General features: G+C 50.9%; 1 protein-coding gene and 1 long non-coding RNA gene across 3 annotated transcripts; one reads left to right on the plus strand and one right to left on the minus strand.

The window, feature by feature from the left end:
• Nucleotides 1-1731: 1731 nt before the first annotated feature.
• CATIP (ciliogenesis associated TTC17 interacting protein) lies at nt 1732-7945 on the minus strand. 2 transcript variants are annotated; one of them, XM_027121513.1, is made up of 10 exons: nt 7510-7945; nt 7241-7333; nt 6632-6832; nt 6274-6329; nt 6018-6104; nt 5660-5827; nt 3875-3999; nt 2819-2895; nt 2396-2484; nt 1763-2177 (listed from the first exon to the last, which is right to left on the minus strand). In XM_027121513.1, exons 1-10 carry the CDS (start codon nt 7532-7534, stop codon nt 1938-1940), a joined length of 1161 nt encoding a protein of 386 aa, XP_026977314.1. In that variant the 5' UTR covers nt 7535-7945; the 3' UTR covers nt 1763-1937. The 2 variants fall into 2 exon arrangements, with proteins under 2 accessions (XP_026977319.1, XP_026977314.1); XM_027121518.1 differs by lacking the exon at nt 6632-6832 and having other exon boundaries at nt 1732-2177.
• Nucleotides 7584-12452, plus strand: LOC113628239 (uncharacterized). The gene is made up of 2 exons (XR_003435936.1): nt 7584-7690; nt 12291-12452. It is a non-coding gene; the product is annotated as an uncharacterized LOC113628239 (long non-coding RNA).
• Nucleotides 12453-14146: the final 1694 nt, after the last annotated feature.

The raw sequence follows: 14146 nt of genomic DNA on the forward strand, positions 1-14146 counted from the left end.
TAAAAAAAAAAAAAAAAGAGCGCTCAGCAGAGGAAGGATGTCCGTGGGTTGGATGTTAACTGCCGTCCCCTCTTCCCCACTGCGGCAGAGTATCAGGAACTGGAGGGGACTCTCAGGATCTCTACAGGAACATTCTGGGTGCATTGGGCTGAGTCAACTTTGGTTTCAGTTCTCCATGGATGAGGAGAACTTGCCAGGGCCTAGGCCCCGCCCTCCCTACCTCGCCCTCCCTACCTCGAGGTGACTGAGCACTTTCATCGCCAGCTTCTCCTTCATCACTCCCCCACCCCGCCCCGTGCCACTGTGCATCAGCCTCACTGGCCTTCTGTCCCCAACGTGCCATGCTCAGAGCCTTTGCACTAGCTGTTCCTTCTGCCTTAAATGCTTTTCCCACAGCTCTTCACAGATCTGACTCCTTATCATTCACAACCCAACTCAACTGAGATGTCAGAGAGGCCCTCCCTGAAGTCTCCACCCTCAACTCTCCAACCTTGAGTCCCTTTCTATCCATGACTTGGCCTTGTTTTCATAAATGTCTGAAATTTCACATAAGAAATTATCTTTTGTGTTTATCATCTGTCTCTCCATGCTATCTACAAGTGCCATGAGGCTAGGAACTTGGTCTCGTCCCTGCTGATCTCCCAGGGCTCAGAACCATCCTGGCACATGGAAGGAGCCCAATATTTGTTGAGCTGATTGCCTGATTGAATGAAAAGACCTTATCCTCTAGAGCTGTTGCTGTCCAGTCTGGTAGCCACTAGCCACACGTGGCTATTTAAATTGAAATTAATTAAAATTAAAGTAGGGACTTCCCCAGTGGTCCAGTGGTTAAGACCCTGCCTTCCACTGCAGGGGGTGCGGGTTCAATCCCTGGTCAGGGAACTAAGATCCCACATGCCATGCCATGCAGCCAAAAAAATTAAAGTAGAGCTTCAGTTCCTCAGTCACATTAGTCACATTTCTAGAGCTCAGTGGCCACATGTGACTAGTGGCTACCATATTGGACATTGCAGATAGAGCACATTTCCATCATTACAGTCTTGTAGATACTGGCCCCTATTATCCGCTAGAGTGCAAAGCTTCTCTGGAGGCCCTCACCTCTTAGCTGGTGGGAGGAATGAATAGATGGAAGGATGGAGCCTGCAGGCCCATTACCACCTGCCTCAGGGGAGGGTGCCTCCTCTTTGTTACTGAGCTGCAGCCAGTATTGGGCAGGAACAAGCCACTGGCCAGAACTGTCATTAAGCAAGGAACCTAAACGAGGTGATGATTGCCTTCCATCCTATTGCTAACTGGGGACCCTCCACGCAGTTTGGGGGTTCCTGCGTATAGTGGGAACCGGGAGGAAGGAGGTGGAGTGTGAGAGCTGGCGTTGGGGTAGGGAGAGAGGGTTTGGAAAGCTTCGGGGGTGATGAGCAAGGTCAGTGGTGAACACATCGACTGTTTTTCTTTCTTTGGCGGGAGTGGGCAATTATGCTAGGTGGAATCTATAATGATTCTGTGCGCCAAAAGCCCCGCCCCTCCATCGCGGCTAACCTCGTGACTAAAAGTGGGGGTTCTTGGAATCCAACGTCCAGGTTTGAATCCTACTTCCCACGTGTTTACTCTGTTACTCAGTCTTTTCGTACCTCTATTTTTTTATCTGTAAAATAGTGATATTGATCATAATAACAGCTAGGAAGAAAGGCTGAAAATCGCTCGATAAACCCTGTTCACGGTTCCTATGCTAAGCCCGAGACACGAGACGCTGGTCAGAGAAGGATCCGGCTCACAGCCAAGCCTCGGGAGGGCCCCGTTTATTCCCATTAAAACCGCAGGCAGGAAAGCGCGCCTCCCGGGTGCCTCCCGCCCGCGTGCCGCCCCAGCCCAGTCCGGATGCCTTGTCTTCCTGCCTCGCCCCGGCCAGCTGGGCCCCGGGGGAACGCCTTGCTGCCCGCCTAGCCCTCCTCGCCCTCGAGGCCCTCCGGCTCCAGCTCGTGGAAGGGGCAGGGCCGGTTGGAGGAGCGCAAGGACGGAGTGGGCGGGCGTCGCATCGCAAAGGGGCCGAAGTACTCGGCGGCGAAGGTGACCACATCGGCCGGCTGGTGTAGCAGCAGGAAGAGCAGGAAGTCGGAGATGAGCGCCTGGGCCTCGGGGTGCTGCCGCAGATAGCTGTTGTGGCTGAGACGGAGCTCCTCCTGGAGGGTCCGAGCCTGAGCAGGACCCGGGACTCCCGCGCCCCAGGAGCTCCCCTCCCCTTCGCCCCGTGGAGGGCTTAGGGACGCTGGAGTCCCCTAGCCCCTAGGGATGTTGCATTTCAACCGGGCAGAAAAAGTGATCAGTAAGGGTGGAGTGTACGCCCTGGGCAGGGGGATGGGGGGATGGGGACCTCAGGCTGGCTGCAGCCCCTCCTCACCTTCCGGTCCACGAACCTCGAGTAGAGCTCCATGTCCTCCTCCCACACCAGGGGTTTCTTCTCAAACACTAGGTGAGGCTCAATATCATCTGGGGGTGGGTGCGGGTGGGAGGAAGGCTGCGTGCCTATTCCGACCCCAGAACCTTCCTCAGATACAAAGGGATGCCCAAGAACACCAGTTCTGGGCAGGCTCAGGTAAAACCCAGGGTTCTGGCCATATGGGCGAAGTTGCTGGAGGGGGTTCCCAGCAAAATGATCGTCCCTGAATTGCCTTGGAGACAGGGGCTGGAGAGCGGAACTTCTCCATCTCATCCCGGGCTCTGATCTGGGGCCATGGCACACTCAGTCCACCCATGCAGCCTGGAAGGCTCCAGGTTTCCTCACCTCGCCTTCACTCTCCCACCAGCCAGGGGCTTCACTCACCTGCCTCCCTCAAGGTGGGCACCTTGGTGATCATGCAGCACCCCGGGGAGCCCACCTGGATCCTCTTGGCCAGGTGCCTGGAGTGCAACACAGAAGAAGGTGTGAGTCTTCCTAGACCAGCCCACTCCTTTGAAGGGTGTTCTGGGGGCTTCCCTTTACTGCTGTCCCCCTCCTCCCCTCCTCCACTTGTCTTTGAGTTCCAGGGTCCTGTTCATTTCTAGATCCCCAGATAATGTCCCCTGCTTTTCAAACTGGGGACTCTTCCTACCCTGGAGATGTGTGCACGTGTGCAAGACTAAATTTAGAGGTGTGAGCGCTAAAGGAATCACAAGGGAATTCCCTGGCAGTCCAGTGGTTAGGACTCCGAACTTTCACTGCCAAGAACCCGGCTTCAATCCTGGTCAGGGAACTAAAATCCTACAAGCCATGGGGCGTAGCCAAAAAAATTTTAAAAAATAAAAAGAATCACGAGCCTCCTGCTATGTGATACTCAAAATAGAAACAAGTTAAATTATGAAATAAGGAAAGCCCACAACGTTCTGATTACTTTTTTTTTTTTTCTACTATAGTGATTCTGTCAATACCTCTTTGGAAATTTCAAGAAACAAATGCTTCTCCCCCTCCCGAATTTTCTCAGGATTTGGTGCCCGCACTTTTCTGGCGACAGCTTGGCAGCGTGCTGGGGTGCTTCTCCCAGCCTGCTGATTTTATCAAGTGCTGAGCTGTTCAGACTTGGGTGTTTTTCAATTTTACACCCACACCCGTGGCAGCTGCTTTAGCGACGCCTTAGGCCCTGTGGAGTTGATCTTGACTTCCTCAGCCATTCAGGGCTCTTCGGTGAGGTTTGGGAGGCATTGTGAAGACCGGGAGAATGAATGCATATATGCAAAAGGGTGAATGAGTGGAGAAAGCAGGGGCACTCAGACCTCCACAGCAAGTCTTCCTGGTGGTGTCCTCAGAAACAGGACTCTCCCTTTGCCCCGACCCAGCCCAGGAGGTTGAGCTCCCATGCTTGTCCTCAGTACTGCCCCTTTTGCCCCACCGTCAGTAGCTCACCCATCAGAGAACAGGTAAAACTGGCAGGACACGGGGATGCCCTGTTCCGAGTGTACAGTCTGCTCCACAATGAACGCTTCCACCTGCTGATGGCCCACCTGGATCATCTGGGAGCCCAGGCCTTGCTGGCAGCAACCAAAATGAAGGGAGGGAGGTGAGGTGGATTCCCACCGGGGCCTCCCCACACATCTCCCCCTGGCCCTTCTCTCCAGGTTATAGCTTCACTGCTTGTTCACCAGTGATAAGCAGCCCTTGGCTGTCCAGACCCTTAGGCGCCCCAAGATTTGAGATGCACCCCCAGGTTAAGTTGGGGTTTTCTCATAGAGACCCAGCTCCACCCTGCTCCTGCCCCAACCCGTCCCCATGCCAGCTTCATGACCAAGTGCTTCTAGTTGGCAGATTCTGTAATAGGGATGACCAAGTAGGTGTGAGTGTGGGCGAGGGCGGAGGCTGGGCTATTTGTGGGGAGGAGGTAGTGGGACGCTGAGGAGGGACTAGACTGAGATTTATGGCTGCCTCAGGCCCGTGCAAGCTGCCCATTGTAATTGAAATTTAAATTCCTGGGGACTTCCCTGGTGGTGCAGTGGTTAAGAATCTGCCTGCCAATGCAGGGGAGAGGGGTTCGAGCCCTGGTCCCGGAAGATCCCGCATGCCGCGGAGCAACTAAGCCCGTCTGCCACGACTACTGAGCCTATGCTCTAGAGCCTGCGAGCCACAACTACTGAGCCCGCGTGCCACAACTACTGAAGCTCACACACCTAGAGCCTGTGCTCCGCAACAAGAGAAGCCCGCGCACCACAGCAGAGTAGCCCCAGCTTGCCGCAACTAGAGCAAGCCCGAGTGCAGCAACGAAGACCCAGTGCAGCCAAAATAAATAAATAATTAGAAAAAAAAATAAATCCCTGTTACAGCTACAGCAACAGGGAGAAAACTGCTAACATAAGAAAAACATTTCAAAGAAAATTGGGGGGAAATGGTATGTGCCTCTTTGTATCAAACATGTTGCTGTTTGTCATGTTTGTGATAGAAAAGACAAGAGTGTCATTTACGAAGTTGGTCAAATCAGCCCCCAAAGTGTGTGTTCAGAGGCATGGCTTCAAAATCACATATTACAGGAAGTCCTAGGTAGGTTGATGATGAAAGTTTAGCCAAAATAAGAGAAAAATAAGAAACACCCTTAAGGGTTGAGACATAATAAAATAATTTTTAAGTGCAGTTGGAGATGTTGCATTTCCTGATCTTAAAAAAATATGTCTTTAAAAGTGGCCCCTGTGGGGCTTCCCTGGTGGCTCAGTGGTTGAGAGTCCGCCTGCCGATGCAGGGGACGCGGGTTCGTGCCCCGGTCCGGGAAGATCCCACATGCTGTGGGGCGGCTAGGCCCGTGAGCCATGGCCACTGAGCCTGCGCGTCCGGAACCTGTGCTCCACAACGGGAGAGGCCACAGCAGTGAGAGGCCCGTGTACCGCAAAAAAAAAAAAAAAAAAAAGTGGCCCCTACGATGTTTATTTTTCCTGGACTGACTTTTGTGCAAAAAGCGTTGCTTTCTTCCACTGCTCCCAGCTTTTGGTCCTTCTCGCTCACGCCACTTGCCTCACACTTGGTCCTCCCTCTAACAAATGCGGTCTTGCTTTCTCCTGCTCTTGGAAGTCTCCCCCCACGCCCTAGGTTTATCCCCACTCCACCCCCTCTTCCACTCCACAGAGGTGTCTTTTCTCCCAACTCAGCATTCTCCTTGCCCCTTCTAGTTCACCCCAGACCAATTCCCCACCCAGGGAAACCCCTCACGTAAGTGGAATAGCAGAGTTTGCCCTCGGTGTCCAAGGCCAGGAAACGGGCGTTGCTGGGCACTGTCTGCCTCCAGGCCATCACCCTCAGCAACACCAGGTTGGCAGCCTGGGAGACGAAGCCCGCAATGGAGTGCCAGGGGAAGAAAGTCACTTCGGTCTTCACTTCCTGTTCAGGACAAATCTGGGTCAGGGACCTTGAGCCAGGAAATGGAGGGAGGTTGTGCAAGACAGGTGTTGAGCATATGGTCCAGTCCATATGGTCCCTAGTCCAGGCTCCTGGCCTGACACCATCTGTCCCCTGTTCCTGGTTCCAAAGAGGATGTAGAGTATGGCTCCCACCTGGCTCTCATCCTTACCTCACCCTCCTTGATGATTCTGGTCATGGCCAGCTGATCATCCTGCTTCAGCAAACTCATCTTCCGTTCCATGGGGAGGGCGTGGAACTAAGGGCCAGAGCATGGAGGGGAGAACCAGGGACTCACGGGATCGTATATACGAGCGAGATCCCCCAGAGGTCGCCTTGTCGTTTCTCCTTCATAAATGAGAAAACTGAGGGGAAATTTGGATAGAAAACTTTCCATATGTGGTCAAGGCTGGGGCCCCAGGAGGTACCTTGATGAACTCCTTATTATGTTCTTCCACAACCTCCAGTTTCCACGAGAGATAGCCTGTGGGGAGGAGGTGAACACTGCTGTCACCGGAGACAAGGTTGGAGTTTGCAGGAAGGGAGGCGGTGGCCTGGGCTGGAGGACTCAGATGTAGGGTGGCCCGAGGGAAAAACTAAGGCTGTGATTAACTTCCCTGTCACCCCCCCACCCCCATGTCCCACGCACTCTCTTTGCCTCGTTCTAGTACCAAGGTGAAGTCAAAGCGTTGGTCCTGAGTGAAGGTCCTGGGAGTTGGGGGGTGGGAGGGGGAGGGCAGTGGAGGAATGGTGGGGGTAGAGGGTGTCAGGCAGCAGGAACTCTACCCAGAATGGAGTTTCCGCAGGGTATTTTGTCCATGGAGCCGTGGCTAAAGGCATGCACAAATGGGAAGTACTCCGTGACACCAAACTGGTCTTTGTATTTCCCTCTCTGCACCTCAATGGTCAGCTCTCCCTGAGGCTCCCCTGTGTCGGAGACCATGACCAGAGTCTCCGAGAAGAATAGCGTCAGCAGCTCCTCCTGCCCTGGGTGCGTGAGGGTCCCGTGGGGACAGTTAAAGCCCCAGCTCCAGCTCCTAGGTCTCAACTTTCGGACCCCCCCCCCCCCCCCCCCCGGCCACCAGTGCGCCCACAGTCTCCACCCACTCCCTCCTCATCCCACGTCCCCCAGGTGGCCCCTGCATCCCCTCCATTGGCCTCTACAGCAGTCAGCAGGTGAAGGCTCCCCCACCCCAATCCCCACCAGTCCCTACCCACACTGTGTCCCTGGGGTCTTCCCTTGAAGAATATCAACTAACGGGCCTCACACCCTTTGTGAGTCCCAGGAGAATCAAGGCTGAGAGAGGGGGTGGCCAGGTCTGGGCTTTCTCTCCTCCCTCCCGTCCGTACTTTTGCCCCCCCCCCCCCCCCCGCCCCGCCACTGCCCAGGCTCACGGAGGGAGTTGAGGAAGTTGATGGCTTCAGCATTGGCCTCTGGGGGTGGCAGACTCTCTTGGGCTGAGGGCTGGTGATCCTTGGCTTTGAAGCCTAGGGAGGGAGGAGAGGTTGAGACGGCAGATGGCAGACCCTGGGAAGAAGGACAGGGGTGGGGCAGGGGTCCCAAGAGCAGGATCCTCCAAGGCCACCCCAGGGTGGATGATGAGGGAGAAGATGCCCCACCCCTTTCCAGGTCCCCACTCCAAATTCCTCAGCTCTCTTCTCACCTTTGGATTGAACTTTGGAAGACATGCTGCCTCCTGCTACCCAGTTTGTAACCAGCTGTCTCCATGGCAACTGGGAGCTAGCTACCGCCTCTTAAAGGGCCATCAACCCATTTCACTAAACACCCAGACCTTGGAAGAATTGGTAGGAACTGTGGCTTCTGCGGCTCAGCCCAAGCCTGAGGTATTGTCCAGCAGAGGGAGCATTTGACATTCTTAGGAGGCAGGGGGGATGACATGGATCATTAGAATGACCTTACAAGTGTACTTTGAAGTTCAATTCTTACTGGGATTGTAAGTAGAACCAAAATATTTTTTTAAAAACCTTAAATTTTACTATATTTATATGTTTACGTTTCTTAGATTGCATTAAAAGTACTTGGGAAGCTGGTTTGTCAATTTATTAAAAAATTCTTTTAGAGAATTATTTTTACTTATTTTTCCCAGTCAATCGCTTTTGACAATTGCAATTGCCACTGGGCAGTCCAGTGGTTAAGACTCTGCGCTTCCACCGCAGGAGGCAAGGGCTTGATCCCTGGTCGAGGAACTAAGATTCCGCATGCTGCATGGCGAGGCCAAAAAAACCCAATCAATTGCTTTTAAAAAGGAAGTACAATATATAGAATGAATAAATATGGCATAAACATATTTATGGCAGTTTTAATTTTGTAAAGAGAACCAATTATTAATTAAAGCCCCCTTAAAAGTTAGTAATAACATTAGATAGATTTATGATTAGAATGATATGACTAAGTTGAACTTAAAAGTTTTTAAAATGCTTATGTTTTAAAATTTGCATTTTAAGAAATTGAGTTCTAATTTTTTTAAAATTTATTTATTTTATTTATTTTTATTTTTGGCTGTGTCGGGTCTTCGTTGCTGTGTTCAGGCTTTCTCTAGTTTTGGCGAGCAGGGGTTACTCTTCGTGTGGTGTGCAGGCTTCTCATTGCGGTGTCTTCTCTTGTGGAGCACAGGCTCTAGGCACGCGGGCTTCAGTGGTTGTGGCACTTGGGCTCAGTAGTTGTGGCTTGCGGGCTCTAGAGTACAAGCTCAGTAGTTGTGGCACACGGGCTTCGTTGCTCCACGGCATGTGGGATCTTCCTGGACCAGGGCTCTAAACCGTGTACCCCTGCATTGGCAGGCAGATTCTTAACCACTGCGCCACCAAGGAAGCGCTGACTTCTAATTTTTAAAAGCCAAAATGAATTCTGCACGTGAACCACCGCCAGTGGCATTAAGAAAACTCACAACTAGGGCTTCTCTGGTGGCGCAGTGGTTGAGAGTCTGCCTGCCAATGCAGGGGACACGGGTTCGTGCCCTGGTCCGGGAAGATCCCACGTGCCGCGGAGCGGCTGGGCCCATGAGCCATGGCCACTGAGCCTGCACGTCCGGAGCCTGTGCTCCGCAGCGGGAGAGGCCACAGCAGTGAGAGGCCCGCGTACCGCAAAAAAAAAAGAAGAAAACTCACAACTGCTTTGGGAAGTAGTCTGTTAGTTCCTCAAAATGCTAAATGTGGAGTTACTATATGACTTAGCAATTCCACTCTGGGGTATATACCCAAGAGAATTGAAAACATCTGTCCACATAAAAAACTTATACACAGATGTTCATAGCATCATTATTCAGAATAGTCAAAAAGTGGAACACCCATCTGTTCATCAACTGATGAATGGATAAACAAAACGTGGTGTATATATATATAATGGAATATTATTATTCAAGCATAAAAAGGAGTGAAGTACTGACATATGCTAGAATATGGTTGAACCTTGAAAATATGTTGAGTGAAAGGAGCCAGTCACAAAAGACCACATATTGTATGATTCCATTTATATGTGTAAATGTCCAGCACAGGCAAATCTATAGAGACAGAAAGTAGATCAGTGGTTGCTCGATGTGGGGGAAGGGTGGAGGCATGGAGGCAGGGAGTGGCATCCACTGGGGACAGGGTTTCTTTTGGGCATGCTGAAAATGTTCTAAAATTAGACTGTGCATATACTAAAACCCACTGAATTGTATACTTTAAAAGGGTGAATTTTGTGGTAGGTAAATTATATCTCAATAAAGTTAATAAAAAATAGATGCTTTAAATAAAATCTAAGAGAAGAAAGCAAACCGTTTTGCTTTCATATGTGAATTACATAAAGTTTAACAAAATCTTTTTGATTTGGACAAAGTTTAAAAAAAGAAAAAAGCAGCAGGGACTTCCCTGCCGGTCCAGTGGTTAAGACTCCGCGCTTCTACTGCAGGGGGCGCGGGTTTGATCACAGGTCTGGGAACTAAGTTTTCACAGGCCTTATGGCCAAAAAAAACCAAGAAGCAAACTGCTCTTTTTTAGATGCTCTATAAGCGGTGCCCACATAGTCCCCCTCCTTACTGTGCCCCCCCATCCCAGCTATTCCGGACTCCTGGCCTGAGGGAAAATTTGCTCCCTGAGCCCTCTACACTTTAGAGTTCTCCTGTCACCCCTGGTCCCCCTCACCTCCCCTTGGTCAGGCTCCTCTAGATGCATAGGGCCCCCACCTGCCTATCCACACAGGCTCCCACCTCCTGGGAGCCCATGTTCTCAACTCTCTCACTCCCCCCAGATTCCTTCCTGCCTGATGCTGGCCGTTTCCTGCTAGCTGCTTAGAGGAGAAAGCATTTTGGAAAAGTGGATCACAGAAGGATCAACATCCAGTTGGTTGTCTATTTTTTTAACCATCTGGAAGAGATCTGTTAAGGACCCTTCTTACCATCCCCCCTTAGGGCCTGATACGCCAGGGGAAGGATGCTCTGGAGCGGCTGACGTACTAGCCGTGTGGCTGTGTTGGCTAGGTACGCCTTTCTGAGCCTGTGACATGGACAGCATGTTCCCTCCAGCAGCTGGGGTTGGCATCTATTGAACAACAACCATTACCGTAGAGAGGGTACCCTCTATGCTGAGCTCTGCAGGTAGTAAGTCACTTAATCCTCACAATCAGCTTCTAAGGTGGTGTTAGCATCATCCTCATTGGACAGGGGAGAAGTGGAGGCACAGAAGAGTTCAGTAACTTGTCCGAGGTCACCCAGTTAATAAGTGGAAGGTGTGGACTCCAACCCAGATGGGCTGGCTTGAGTCCATGTTCTTAATCACTTTGTCCTACTGTCCCTGATAGGCTAGCACTAAGTTTATTAATAAGAGTGAGAGGAAAAAGAGGCTGCTGTTCACTGAACACCGTTGTGCATCTCATTTGGGTCTCCCAGCCACTCCAGAAGGAGGCTCGGTGACATGAGTCCCATGTCTGGAGTTACCCACGGAGTGTCAGAGTTTGTATTCAAATCCAGACCAGTGCAAGTCCTCTCTCTTTCTTCCACCTTGTCCTGCCTTTGGCCCAAGCTTAGGGTTTACTGACCATCAGGGTTAGCTTCCCACCTGCTTTCAAAAGCTCCATTTGTGGCCAGGGCCTGGGAGGACTAGGACAACCCCTCACCAACACACACATGTGGACACACAGGGCTCTTCTACAACTTATCCTGTTCTCTGTCCTTCCTGGGAACTTCTAAGGCTGCCCCTCCCTTTCTCCTTTTCTGTGATTTAGAAAAAAGAGAGAGACAGCCTGTGATTCAGGGAAAAACGAACTGCTTACAGGATTTTTTTAAAAAATAAATTTATTTATTTTATTTATTTATTTTTGGCTGCGTGGGGTCTTCATTGCTGCACGTGGGCTTTCTCTAGTTGCCGTGAGCGGGGGCTACTCTTTGTTGCCATGCACAGGCTTCTCACCGCGGTGGCCTCTCCTGTGTGGAGCATGGGCTCTAGGCGCACAGGCTTCAGTAGTTGTGGCACGCGGGCTCTAGAGCGCAGGCTCAGTAGTTGTGGCGCACAGGCTTAGTTGCTCTGTGGCATGTGGGATGTTCCCGGACCAGGGCTCGAACCCGTGTCCCCTGCATTGGCAGGCAGATTCTTAACCACTGCGCCACCAGGGAAGTCCCAGGTTATTATTATTTTTCTAAATTAATTAATTAGTTTATTTTTGGCTGCCTTGGGTCTTCCTTGCTGTACATGGGATTTCTCTAGTTGTGGCGAGCAGGGGCTACTCTTTGTTGCAGTGCACGGGCTTCTCATTGCGGTGCCTTCTCTTGTTGCAGAGCACGGGCTACATCTAGGCACACGGGCTTCAGTAGTTGCAGCACGCCGGCTCAGTAGTTGTGACGTACAGGCTTAGTTGCTCCGCGGCATGTGGGATCTTCCCGGACCGGGGCACGAACCCGTGTCCCCTGTATCGGCAGGCGGACTCTCAACCACTGCGCTACCAGGGAAGCCCAACCCCCAGGTTATTTTTTAAACTACGTATTATTCAAACACCTTTGAGGCCATGTGTCTACCTCCATTTCTTCTCTATAATGAATTAGGGCACCAGAAATCACATGTAGTGTTTTCCAAAGTGACTTCATATGTCTTTCTCGTCTAACTGTTCTAATAGCCTCCAAATAAGTGGCCTTGTTGGTGAAAGTTTATGAGTTTGCTGCCTTGCATCATTTCTGGTATCAGGCCCCCTATTCCTCTGGGGGACCCTTTCCCCACTCTCAGTGCACTGTGTTTCAGCTGGGTCTGACACTGCCTTTCCAGGTGTGGTCACGTGACCTAACCTGGCCAGTCAAAGAAGACCATTCCCCTAACTCCTATGATTGGCTCAGCATTGGGCACATAATCCAAGCTGAACCAATGAAACTCAATCCCTGGGGCTATTAGAGGTTCTGCTATGTTTGATGAACTATAGCCCATAAACGTGGAACTTCTAGAGACCATCTTTCCATTACAGGGAGAAAGACTGACAGAGAACGATATCAATATAGAAGAAAGTAGAGCTGAATGATGAAGATGCCTCTGGATCCCTGGATCCATTCATGCCTGAATCACCATGACATAATCCTACACTTCTCAATTTCATGACCTGATAAATTTCCCTTTTGGTTTAAGCCCCTTTCGGCTGCGTGTTTGTCACTTGCACTTGAAAGGGTTATGTCTCATTCAACGTTGTCATCTCCACTGGAAGGTGAAGAAACTGAGGTCCGGAAAGTTACTTGCCCAAGGTCCTTGGATGTTGAGTAACAGAGCTGGGACTAGAACCCAGGTCTCTAAGGCCAGTTGTCACTCCTGCTGTTCTGCAAGCAAAGAATAGGTGTCCCGGTTATTGCTGGTCAGTGCTGGCTCCAGGAGAGACATGTGCCATTTTTCAGGACAGATGCTCCAGTGAGACGATCCGCCAAGGCCTTGGGAAAATGCTTCACCAAAAGCCCTAGAGAACCATTAGCAATTGTCCCTTGAAGCTGGGCATACCCAGAGTGACCTGGCCCTGGGGCTTGCCCAGTCAAGAGACAATTACAGAGCACAGAGGCTGCCCTTTTTCAGGAAGGTGAGGCCCACGGCTCCTTCCCTCACCCCCACCCCAGATGCAGCCCTGAGCCAGGATAGTGAGGACCAGTGCCAAGGTCCTTGGCTTGGGGTGAGGGGTGCCAAGAGGGGAGGCTGAGCTGTGGCCGGGGGGGCCCAGGAAATGTGGAGCTAAGCCGGTGCTTCCCAGTCTTCAGCCACACCAAGGCCACCTTTAAGGATTCTGCCATAGGGACCTCCCTGGTGGTCCAGTGTTTAAGAATCCGCCTTCCAATGCAGGGTACGTGGGTTCGATCCCTGGTCAGGGAATTAAGATCCCACATGCCACAGGGCAACTAAGCCCACGCGCCGCAACTGTTGAGCTTGGGCACCTCAACAAGAGAGCCCACGCACTCTGGAGCCTGAGTGCCACAACCAGAGAGCCTGCCTGCGGCAACTAAGACCCAACGCAGCCAAATAAACATAAAAAAAGAATTCTGCCGTAGCCAAGTGTCACCTTTACTTCGTATTTTCCTATTTCAGTAAATGCAAGCACACTTTGGAGATATTTCAGGTTCAGTTCCAGACCATTGTAATAAAGCAAATACTGCAATGAAGGGAGTCACGCAAAAAAATTTTTTCCCAGTGCATATAAGAGCTTTGCTACACTATAGTCTATTAAGTGTGCAGCAGCATTATGTCTAAAGAAAACAATGTACATACCTTAATTAAAAGTATTTTATTGCTAAAAAAAATGATAATCATCATCTGACAATGCAGGGTTGCCATAAACCTTCAATTTGTAAGAAACGTAATATCTGCAAAACACAATAAAGTGAAGCACAAATGAGATACGCCTGTACCTTTAATCCTTTCATGAATTGAAAACTGGTGTCGCTTGTCAAAAATATTGACCCCAAAGATAAACACAATGAACACAAAATGATGCTGTGAAACTTTAACTCAAGACAGTTGCCCTAGACGGCCGACCTGGAGTCTGGCTGTCAGTTAGCAAGGCATTAAAGGGAGGTCAGTACCAAGGCCTTGCCGTCGAAGCACATTCACTGCTGTGCGGTGAATCTCTCCTGTGGCCAGCGGCACTCCTGTTCATCTCAAGCTTTGGAAAACACCGAGGTAGGCAAATTGTAAACCCTGGATATATGCTCACGAACCATGGAAGGGTATATTTAGAGCGCCGTTTCTGCCCAAAGCTCTGGAAGAGCAGTCACTCCAAGTAAGCAAGTAACCCAGACAGGAAAACGGAACAAGCAATAAAGACAAGCCCACTGAGGGATCAAGCCTCGG

The sequence above is a fragment of the Aethalodelphis obliquidens genome, unplaced genomic scaffold (assembly GCF_003676395.1).
Source record: "Aethalodelphis obliquidens isolate GAN/ISIS:26980383/991018 unplaced genomic scaffold, ASM367639v1 scaffold2, whole genome shotgun sequence".
In the NCBI taxonomy this organism is placed as follows: domain Eukaryota; kingdom Metazoa; phylum Chordata; class Mammalia; order Artiodactyla; family Delphinidae; genus Aethalodelphis; species Aethalodelphis obliquidens.